The sequence below is a fragment of the Otolemur garnettii genome, unplaced genomic scaffold, assembly GCF_000181295.1.
Source record: "Otolemur garnettii isolate 467f Iridium unplaced genomic scaffold, OtoGar3 scaffold00024, whole genome shotgun sequence".
NCBI classification, from domain to species: Eukaryota; Metazoa; Chordata; class Mammalia; order Primates; family Galagidae; genus Otolemur; species Otolemur garnettii.
The window spans coordinates 13,392,804-13,404,509 of record NW_003852419.1 but is presented as its reverse complement, the minus strand read 5'-3'; the positions used below and the strand labels follow the sequence as shown (position 1 = coordinate 13,404,509).

At 38.1% G+C, this 11,706-nt stretch overlaps 1 protein-coding gene across 2 annotated transcripts in view; it reads left to right on the top strand.

Annotated features, from left to right (window-relative positions):
* Nucleotides 1-11,706, top strand: part of PNPT1 (polyribonucleotide nucleotidyltransferase 1) — a 47,794-nt gene that overhangs the window by 30,741 nt on the left and 5,347 nt on the right. For both annotated transcript variants that reach the window (XM_003787932.3, XM_023512108.1), the window contains exons 19-26: nucleotides 3,726-3,832; nucleotides 5,181-5,252; nucleotides 5,345-5,408; nucleotides 7,574-7,657; nucleotides 7,951-8,034; nucleotides 9,246-9,352; nucleotides 9,439-9,494; nucleotides 11,196-11,274. In XM_003787932.3, coding sequence (XP_003787980.1) covers nucleotides 3,726-3,832; nucleotides 5,181-5,252; nucleotides 5,345-5,408; nucleotides 7,574-7,657; nucleotides 7,951-8,034; nucleotides 9,246-9,352; nucleotides 9,439-9,494; nucleotides 11,196-11,274 — 653 coding nt within the window. The remainder of the gene's footprint in view (nucleotides 1-3,725; nucleotides 3,833-5,180; nucleotides 5,253-5,344; nucleotides 5,409-7,573; nucleotides 7,658-7,950; nucleotides 8,035-9,245; nucleotides 9,353-9,438; nucleotides 9,495-11,195; nucleotides 11,275-11,706) is intronic.

The following is an 11,706-nucleotide window of genomic DNA, read 5'->3' as shown; positions in this document are numbered from 1 at the left end:
AAGAGGGAAAAAAAAAATATATATATATATATATATTTTTTTTTTTTTTAAAAAGGATCTACTGCCCGGGCTGGGCACATTGACTCACACTAGTAATCCTAGCACTCTGCAAGGGTAAGGTGGGTTCATTTCCTGAGCTCATAAGTTCGAGACCAGCCTAAGCCAGACTAAGACCTCATTTCTAAAAATAGCCAGGCGTTGTAGTGGGCATCTGTAATCTCAGCTTCTTAGGAGGCAAGAGAATTGCTTAAGCCCTAGAGTTTCAGGTTGCTGTGAGCTATGATGCCCCTACTGAGGGTAACAAAGTGAAACTCTGTCTCCAAAAAATAAATAAATAAAGATCTACTGCACATACTGAAAGAAAATAAAGAAAAAACTACCAACTAAGTAGAAAAATGTTTGAAGTCCATGAGTAGGTAATTAAAAAAAAAAAAGAAATATAACAAATAGGTTTATAAACATGAAAACATATTCAACTTTTCTCATAAAGAAAAATCAACTTAAAAATAACTCTTTAGATTAACAAAGATCAAAAGGTTTGACATGAGTTGATAAGAATATAGAATAGAATACCATGCCCTACACACACTGCTGATAAAAGTTTAAAGTTTTGTGCCTTTGGAAGACAGTTTGACAGTATAACAGTTGTAATACTTACACCTTTTGAATCAGCAATCCCATTTCTGTGTTGTATGTATCCTAACGTCATAACTAACATCATACTAAATGGGGAAAGGTGAAAGCTTACTCTAAGAACTGGAACAAGACAGGGATGCACACCCACATTTTACACAGGACTGGAATTTGGGCAGAGAAAGAAATAAAGGGCATCTAAATTGGAAAGGAGGAAGTCAAGTCATTCCTGTTTGCAGATAGATACCATTATTACTTTATATATAGAAAAACCTAAAAATAGCAAAAAAAAACTCTTTAAGGATGGATAAATTGCAGGGTACAAGATGAACGTACAAAAATTAGTAGCATTTTTGTACCTGAACAACAAACTAGCTGAAAAAAGAAATCAAGAAGGCAATCTCCTGTATAATACCTACCAAAAAAATAAAACACTAAGGAATAAATTTAACCAAGAAAGTAAAAGGCCTCTACAAAGAAAACTACAAAACACTGATGAAAGAAATTTAAGAGAATACAAACAAATGAAAAGACATCCCATGCCCATGGATCAAAAGAATTAATGTTAAAATGACAGTACTACCCAAAGCAGTCTACAGATTTAGTGCAATTTCTATTAAAATGCCAATAACATTCTTCACAGAAATAGAGAAAGAGGCCAGGCACTGTGGCTCATGCCTGTTGTCCTAGCACTCTAGACACTGTAGAGATAAGGATTGCTTGAGATCAGAAACTCAAGACTAGCGGGACCTTGTCTTTACCCCAACAGATAAATATGTGAGGGACTTAGTGGCTCAGTTATTCCAAAGGCTGAAGGATCACTGGAGCCCAGGAGTTTGAGGGGTTGCAGTCTAGCCAGGGCAACAGAGCAAGACTCTTGTCTCATTAAAAAAAAGAGAGAGAGAGAGAAATCTGAAAAGTTTGTATGGATCACAAAAGACCCTTAATAGCCAAAGCAATCCTGAGCAAAAAAGCAAAGCTGGAAATACCACACTTCCAGACCTCTAAATATATTACGAAGTTATAGTAACTAAAACAGCATGGTATTGGCATAAAAATAGACATACAGATCAATGGAACACAATGGAGAACCCAGAAATTGATCCACATTCTCTATAGACAACTTATTTTTGACAGGAAAGGGTAATCTCTTTAGTGAATGGTGCTAGGAAAATACAGAAGACTGAAACGGGATACATCCTCACCTCTCACCCTACACAGAAATCTACTCAAATTGGATTAAACATTTAAATATAAGATGTGAAATGATGAAACTAATAGAAGAAAACAGAGGGAAAATACTTCAGGAAATTGGTCTGGGAAAAAGACCTCAGAAGCATAGTTCAACAAAAGCAAAAATAAAGAAATGGGATAATATTGAACTAGACAGTTTGCACACAAGCAGTCAAGAGAGTGAAAGGACAACCTACAGAATGAGAAAAAATATTTGCAAACTACTTACCAGAAGATTAATATCTATAATATATAAGGAACTCAAACATCTCAAAATATATATATATATATATGAGCAAATGATTTAAACAGAAATTTCTCAAAAGAAAATGTTTCACCTGGCCAACAGATACATGAAAGAATACTCAGCATCAGTAATCAGGAAAATGCAAATGAAAACCACAATGAGATATCTCACCCCAGATGGTTATTATCAAAAAGACATAAAATAACAAATGCTGGCAAAGATACAGAAAAAAAGGGAACTCTTATACACTGTTGGAGGGAATGCAAACTACTGTAACCACTAAGTAGAACATTATAGATGTCCCTCAAAAAACTACAAATGATATGGCCTGGCACAGTGGCTCATGCTTGTAATCCTTGCACTCTGAGAGGCCTAGGCTGCTAGATTGTTTGTGCTCACGAATTCGAGACCAGCCTCAGCAAAAAGTGAGACCCTGTCTCTAAAAACAGAAAAACTGAGGGGAGAGGATCACTTGAGCCCAAGAGATGAAGGTTGCTGTGAGCTATGACACCAGGGCACTCTACCAGGGCAACAGCTTGAGACTATTGCAAGAAAAAAAACTACAAATAAAACTACCTTATGATCCATTAATCTCACCACTGGGAATGTAAGCACAGGAAGGGAAGTCATATCAAGACATGTGCACCCGTGTGTTTATTGCAGCACTATTCACAACAGCCCAGATGGAAGCAACCTAGATGTCCAACAACAAATGAGTGGATATAGAAGATGTGTTAGGTATATATCAAGGAATACTGCAAGATCGATCAGACATTCAAGTTCATGAACTCATCCTAGAAAAAGTGCTCATTGCTGAATATCACTATGGTCACCTTTGACCATCTGGATGGTCACTAGGATGAGTTTGCAAACTTAATTATCAGGCCTTGGACAACAACAGCCCTGATGGCTATTCCAGAAAAAGTTCCAAAATTGCTTTGAAGGGTGGACTAGGTGCTGGCATTGGTGTGTAGCTTCCCAAGGGGAGTACTCAGCGAAATATGTACCACTTCTTCTGGGATGAGTTCTTGAACTTAATATTGTCAGATCTTGTACATATGAGCAGTACTATATAACCATTTAAAAGAATGAGAGCTTTGTGTGGTGATATGTGTTAATATCCAAAATATGCTATAAAGTGAAAAGGGCAAGATACAGAATAATAAATGCATATAGTGCTGCCATGAGTAAAGAAAATAAAAGCTTATATTTACATTTATACTTGTGCACAAAAATTTTCTGGGAGAATACACTAATGATGGACTGAGGGGTTCAGGCTAGAAGAATTTAGCCTGAACAGATAGTAACTCTTAAGAAAAAGAAAGCATCAAAAGTAAAGCAACAGATAATTCAAAGAGTTATAAAGTTAGCTATTATGTGAAACTAATTAGTAATATAGTAATTACTGGTTAATTTTGGTATAAGTAGCTTTATAATATGCTCAGAAGAAATGAGGTGGTTAGATGATTTCTTAAAGACCTTTCCGACTCAGCTTTGGTGACTGACAATTCACAGAACATCATCCACTTACATTAAATGACAACAGAATGGTAAATATGTGTGTTGGCTTGATGTACACATTACACACAAAAGTTCTGTTTTTCAATTATAGGGGTTCCGGTTTCATCTGCTGTAGCAGGTGTAGCAATAGGATTGGTCACCAAAAGTGATCCTGAGAAGGGTGAAATAGAAGATTATCGTTTGCTGACAGATATTCTGGCAAGTATATTCGCAGCTTTTTTTTCTTTCTTTTTTTTTTTTTTGAGACAGAGTCTCAACTATCGCCCAAGTAGAGGGCCATGGCGTCACAACTCACAGCAACCTCAGACTTTTAGGCTAAGTGATTCTCTTGCCTCAGCCTCCCAAGTAGCTGTGATTACAGGTGCCCACCACAACGTCCATCTATTTTGTTGTTGTTGTTGCAGTCGTCGTTTAGCAGGCCCAGGCCGGGTTAGAACCCGCCAGCCCCAGTGTATGTGGTTGGCGCCCTACCCACTGAGCTACAGTTACCTATATTCCCAGCTTTAAATGATTTGGTGGTGAAGACTGTACATTCTTTATAGGTATCATTTGCTTAGAAGAATGCTGGTACCCAATAAATAAAGGTATTATTTCCTCCTCTGCACCTTTGCATTGTTTTTTGTTTGTTTTTGTTTTTGAGACAAAGTAATACTTTGTCACCCTCCCTAGAGTGAGCCATGGTGTCACAGCTCATAGCAACTTCAAACTCTTGGGCTCAAGCAATTCTCTTGCCTCAGCCTACCAAGTAGCTGAGACTACAAGTGCCTACCACAACGCCCAGCTATTTTTAGAGATGAGGTCTTGCTCTGACTGGCTGGTCTAAAACTCAGTGAGCTCAGGCAATCCACTCACCTTGGCCTCCCAGAGCACTAGGATTATAGGCAAGAGGCACTGTGCTGGCCCCTTTGCATTGGTTTTTTATAGGATGTGACTTTAAAATATGTATTATAGTATAAATACTCATAATGATTCACTTTAGGATAATTGTAAATTAATATTTATGCATGTATGTGGAGGGAGACGTGATCTAAAAACAGTGATGTTTCTAGTAAAAATACCTGTACCTTAAAAGTCACAGATTGGACTCAGCACCCATAGCACATGCCTTAACATGGGTTAAGGCACCATCCACTTGCATGGAGGCTGGTGGGTTTGAACCCAGCCCAGGCCAGCTAAACAACAATGACAATTGCAACAGCAACAACAACAACAAAAAGCCAGCATTATGGCCGACGCCTATAGTCCCAGCTACTTGGGAGGTTGAGGCAGAAGAATTGCTTAAGCCCGGAGTTTGAGGTTGCTGTGAGCTGTGGCACCAGGTACTCTACCAAGGACAACATAGCAAGGACTCTGTGTCAAAAAGCAAACAAACAAACAAAAAAGTCACCAATTGGAAGCAGTAGTTAATGCAGAGATTATTTCTTCGTATTCCATCTTAGAGGGTATGGTTTACTTCTAAAGCAATTTTTTCTAATTCTTCTATATTGAGTATGGGTAAATTTAGTTTTTGTTTAAAACTATGTCATAATCTCTTAAATTTCTAAAGGGAATTGAAGATTACAATGGTGACATGGATTTCAAAATAGCCGGCACTAATAAGGGAATAACTGCATTACAGGTATTTTTAAAACCCACTTTGTTTCACTTTTGTAATGTTTAAATAATGTCAAGAATCAATATTTATATAAATTTTTGGCTTTTCTATATTAGGCTGATATTAAATTACCTGGAATACCAATAAAAATTGCAATGGAGGCCATTCAACTAGCTTCAGGTAAGCCAGTATGCCTGATACTCCTTTAATCATTCCATATAATCCCAATAATCTATATAATTTTATAATTATAAAATAGTGCTTTACAAAATGGAATGTCACATTACTTAATTTAGATTCAGAAGTTTTTAACTTGGGCACATGAGTAACCACCAAAAGAAATGACCAGTGAAATTTCAGTCTTTATAAATTAACTCTCCTAAGACTTATGGGGGGAAAAAAGTATAAGTAAATAGGGCTATGAAGAAATTCAGTTATTAAGCTAAAGAAGAGTTTGAATTTTACTCCTAAAAACTAAGAATGCTAGGGGGGTGGCAGCTGCGGCACTTGACCCTCTCCTGCCAGTGTATAGGCCTGTGCCCGGAGAGCCACCACCACAGCAGGGCCCCCAGCAGCCCGCGCCCCAATGCGCCCCGGCTCCCGCGGCCCTGGCAGTAGGCTGGACAGATGTAGTGGCCCAGCCAGGCTGGGCGGGCAGCATGGAGAGCGAGAGCTTTGTATTTTGCAGAGTTATTTTTTGTGGGAGTCGAGGGTTGGAGGAAGCAGAAAGCCGCACGGAGTTGCAGGGGACCTCGAGGTGAACCATGTTGAGTCTTGCCAACCAGGAGCAGGAGGCCTACCCGGACTCCATCAAGTGTCTGCCTTTGGACTTGCAGAGGATTGTCTCGCTGATGCGGGAGATCATCAGGAAACACCAAGCATGCTCACCAAGCCTCTTCCTTACCGTCATTACTGCGAAGAGCCTGGTGTCAGGTTATCCTGGGATCTTGTGCCTTTTGGCATCTCAGAAGGACGCGCCCCTGCCCCCATGGGCATTCAGTCGTGGCTGGGAGAGCACAGAGTTCACCCATCCATCGTGACTGTCGCTGCTCATTCAGTTTAACTTAGATGTACATGTGGAGATGAAGCTTTGAGATTCCAAAGGAGTTGAATGAGTGAGACCAGAAGTTTAAGCGCCAGGCTTTAATTAAAGATGGTGTCCAGAAGAGGCGGTACATTCAGAGGGCCCTGGACCTGGAGCCAGGAGCTAGCAACAAGAAGATCCAGATGTCAGTCAGATGGTGGAGCAGGTTGAGAACCGGCCAGGCAGGTGGACAGTCAGGTTGAAGTCTTCAAGGTGCATCGGGGAGCGAATGCCACTGGCAACAGCGACAGAGCCGAGCAAGTCAAGTCCAAGAACGAGATAATCACATAGACAGAAAAGCCAAACAACAAGAGATGTGGCAACAACAGAATAGAGAATCTAATAATCACGACCACTAGGACATCACCTCAGGAACTGCCAAGAAGAAAGCACAACCCCCCCCCCAAAAAAAAAGAAATCGAGGCCAAAGCAGAGAGGGAAGCCTCCCCCCCCAGACCTGCCCATAGACCCCAAGTTGTGCAGTCAGGTCTCCTAAGGAGAGCTGATTGGCTGTGACACGGACGAGAGCCCCATTGAGTGAGTCCACTTTTCGTTTGTGGGCCTCAACCACAGACCAAACAGCAAGTGGTACTCTCCCAAAAGCTGGGGGGAAAGCGAGAAAACAATGGAGAATGCTCTGGAGACATCCAAAAAAGAGAGGGCTATTACAGGTAGTTTGTGGGCATTCATTCAGAAGAGAGGAGAGCAGAATAAACCAGTGTATTTATTACGTTGCCACCTTTGTTGAGATGTAAGGATTATAAAACGTGTATTTTTAAAGAATGTTAGAAAAGGGTCTGTTTCTTTTATAGAGATGACAGTGATTCTTTTGGCCTTTTGTTTTTATGTGATCGATGAGTCAGCATTTTAGAAACTACAAATATAGGTTTGAATTGAACACTTAAGAAAAACTTGGGCCAGGTGCCATGGCTTACAACTGTAATCTTAGCAACTCTGGGAGGCCAAGGCAGGTGGATCGTCCTGAGGCTTGAGACCAGCCTGAGGTAGAGTGAGACCCCCCCTCTCTAAAAACAGCATTGTGGCAGGCACCTGTAGGCTCACCAAGAGAATCTCTTGAGCACAAGAATTGGAGGTTGCCATGAACTATGATGCCAGAGCACTCTACTAAGGATGACAAAGTTAGACTCTGTCTCAAAAAAATTAAATAAATAAAATTTAAAAAAAAACTAAGAATGCTGCTATTTCAGATCACATTTATTTTATGTAGTTATAAATTTTATTGTGTATTTATATCTTTTAGTGGCAAAGAAAGAGATATTACAGATTATGAACAAAACCATTTCAAAACCTCGAGCATCTAGAAAAGAAAATGGACCTGTTGTAGGTAATACATTAAAATTATTACTGATCATGGTAAACATTAATATATGAATGTATATTACTGTTTTTCAATTTTTTTACTCCATACACAAAAATATTCTAAATATATTTATAGGTAAAATAGTTCAAATTTAGGGGATATTCTTGTTTTCCAGTCATTTTTATCAAGTAACAGTCTGTTCTTCTATTTCATAGTGAAATATTTTTACATGTGGCTAGGGAAAAAAAAAATCATAAGTGACCAGGACATGATTGAGATTTTAATTGACTGCATTATTTGTCTGTGTTACATTTCAGAAACTGTTCAGGTTCCATTATCAAAACGAGCAAAATTTGTTGGACCAGGTGGATATCATCTAAAAAAACTTCAGGCTGAAACAGGTAAAAGTTACATGAAATTTGGAGTTTTCATTAAATATTACCTCAGGCCAGCCACAGTGACCCATGCCTATAATCCCAGCACTTTGGGAGACCAAGGTAGGAGGATCATTCAAGGGAAGGAATTTGAGACCAGCCTAGGCAATAGCAAGATCCCATCTCTACAAAAAACAAAAAATTTAAAGCAGCTAGGTGTGGTAGTACATATCTGTAGTCCTAGCTACTCATGAGGCTGAAGCAGGAGGATCACTTAAGCCTAGGATCTTGAGACCACAGTGAGCCGTGATCATGCATGGGTGACAGAACACAACCCTGTCTCTTCAAGTAAAAATTTCCAGATCACATAAATTTAATCTTTCATCTCTGCTGTGTTGTTTTAAATATATACGTCTGGGAAATGAGAGAAACAATAGGAGAAAAGGACATATCTTGACTGTGAGTTTTTCTGTGTGCCTTTGAATGATCAGCAAATGACCATCCTTAACTGTATTCAGGGAGGATCACCAAGAATTCATCAGAGGATTTTTGTTTTTGTTTTGGGACTTTTAGGGGCAACGTTTTAAAATTGAAAATCTAGAATAATTTTTAGATTTTCATTTTAGAAGAATCATGCTCTAATTGTTTCTTGCTATTACTTCTGCTGCTTTCACTTAGTTTTATTTAGATTCTTATTTACAGAGTATATGTAGGAATAGTATGCTTTATTTTTTCTGGAAGCAGTGTTAGGGTTACCTAGTATTTATCAGCTTTGAGGTTATTCTGAAGGAGAGTGAGAAGCAATCCTTTTAGCTAGTTACTAGGACTAAGAAACTGACATGATTTCATCCTTCATCCAAGGTAAGAAGGAGAAAGAAAAAAGGTGAAGAAAAGGTTCTCTAGTATAGTTGCTACTCATAATTAAGAGAACAAAACCAGATGCTTTAAAATTAGTTCTGATATGTTTGATCCCACCAGATGGTAGACTCCAAGAAAGCAAAAAAGTTGGTTCAGTATTTTATCCCCAGGGTCTAATACAATGCCAAATAAATAGCAAGTGTTTAGTTTGTGTGTGTTGGTGAATGAATCCTTTTGTTCCTAAATCAGTGATTAAACACAGCATAGCTCTGCCCACAGCTGCTTCCAGGTCCCTCCCCCATTCTCACATCTACTTTTAAGTCTAGTCTCTACTGAAACAAGCACGTTAACTTTAATATGTTAAATTATCTCTTTAAAAGGTGTAAGTATTAGTCAAGTGGATGAAGAAACATTTTCTATATTTGCACCAACACCCAGTGCTATGCATGAAGCAAGAGACTTCATTACTGAAATCTGCAAAGATGATGTAAGTATAGATCTTATAATAGTTGCTTTTTCTACTTTTCATTGCCGTTTTCTTTATGAATCTTATGGCTTATTTTGCACTTACAGCAGGAGCAGCAATTAGAATTTGGAGCAGTATACACCGCCACAATAACTGAAATCAGGTAATAAAAAGTGATATTCTGTGTTGGTTTTTAAAAGATTTATATTACAAACCCAGGTTAACTTCACGTTTCTTTCATTTACTTTGAAATCATGAAGCGTTTAGATGATATGTCAATTACCTTATAATAATAATCATATCATTACTTTTAAGGTTTTTTTAATACCAGGTTATAGATTTTCAGTTAGCATGGCCCTAACTAAATTAAGTTTTTTACATTTTTATTTTACTATGAAGGAAAAGATAAATTATTTTTTAACCAAATTTTGTACAGTTTTAATTTTCCCAATAAACAATAAACAGGCCTCAAGTAGCCTCAGCAATATTTCCTTTTTCAAAAATTCATTTATTTATCACTGTAATACCCAGGTTATACTTGAATTCCTGGGCTCTGACACATTCCCACCACACCTGGCTTTGGTGGCTTATTTTAAAAATAGTAATACTACTTAATGTTTAGCACATATTTTTTTAAATGCCATTTTCAGCCTTAAAACATTTTATTTTAGCAGCTAAAAGGATTATATTTTGAGAATTAGGAAATCCTGCTAAGAATAAAAAATATTTTCTGATGCAGCAAGAATGTTCAAAGCTATTTGAAATGAATAATAAAAGGCAATGGGATAACTTGTTTAATATTTTATGTAAAAAGAAATAGATGGCTTATTTTAGTAGATGAGAGAAAACAAGGAAAAGAAGTTTTGTTTTTTCATTTTTTTGTGAGACAGAGTCTCACTTTAAAGTTTTGTTTTTTCATCTTTTTTTGTGAGACAGAGTCTCATAGCACCCTGGGTAGAGTGCTATGGCATCATAGCTCACAGCAACCTCAAATTCTTGGGCTCAAGCAATCCCCCTGCCTCAATTTTTTTCATTTTCAGTAGAGACAGGGTCTCACTCTTGCTCAGTCTGGTCTTGAACTCATGAACTTAAATGATGCACCTGCCTCGGCCTCCCAGAGTGCTAGGATTACAGGTGTGAGCCACCGTGCCTGGCCAGAAGAGAAGTTTTTTAATGAAACAAGTATCCCAATTTACCTAACCACCTTGTAATAATCACTACCTAATAGATTAATAATACTGTACACTATCTTACAATATTTAATATCATTTCAGAAATGTTTAGAAATTATGAAGAGAAGTACAGAATAAGTATATATTCTAAAAGCTTTTTTACTATACATTTTGTCTTCATCTTTGTCCTTTGATTCACAAGTATTTAAATATAGGGTATTTTTTCAATGGAAACATAAATATTTATTTTAGGTAAGCATACCTTTTATAGTTAAAAAGCATACTATAATGAACTTTTTAAAACTTTTTGCTCCTATATTTAATCAATTTTATTTGTCAGTAGACACACAGATACTTATTGTTTGTTTTTGAGATGGAGTTTCACTCTGTTGCCCCAGACTAGCGTGCCATGGTATTAGCCTCATAGCAACCTCAAACTCGTGGGTTTAAGTGATCCTCCTGCCTCACCCTCCCACATAGCTGGGACTATAGGCACCCACCACAATGCCTGGCTAATTTTCTGTTTTTAGTAGAGATGGGGTCTTGCTCTTGCTAAGTCTTGTCTCAAACTCCTAAGTTCAAAGTATCCACCTGCCTCGGGCACCCAGAGTGCCAGGATTACAGGCAGGTGAGCCACTGCACCCACTTAGTACTTATGTGTTTTAACCAGGGTTTTTATTTCTTTTTTGTAGAGACAGTGGAGTAATGGTGAAACTATATCCAAATATGACTGCAGTTCTACTTCATAACACACAACTTGATCAACGGAAGGTAAAAAGAAATTACTAAGACTGTACACTTTACCTGTTGCTAGCCTAAAGAGGGAAAACAAAAATGGCAGAGATGCCCTTGGGTAAAGATTTTACAGTGTTTACCACAGACATCTATCTTTTTTATTTCCAGGATGAAATAGAAACCATTCTAGGTGTTGTGGGGTAGAACATCTAGAACAAGCACATTCCAGTTTACTAAGCACACATACATATAGCTCTGTCTTCCCAATTTTCCACTAACTAAACAATCATGTCAAAATAATTCTTGGGGTGTTTGTAAATATAATTTTTGTTGGTGGCACCATAGCTCAGTGGATGGGACCCTGGCCACATACACCAAGGCTGGCAGGTTCTAACCCAGCCCTGGCCAGCTAAAACATTGACAATTGCAGCAAAAATATAGCTGGGGGCTCGGCGCCTATAGCTCAAC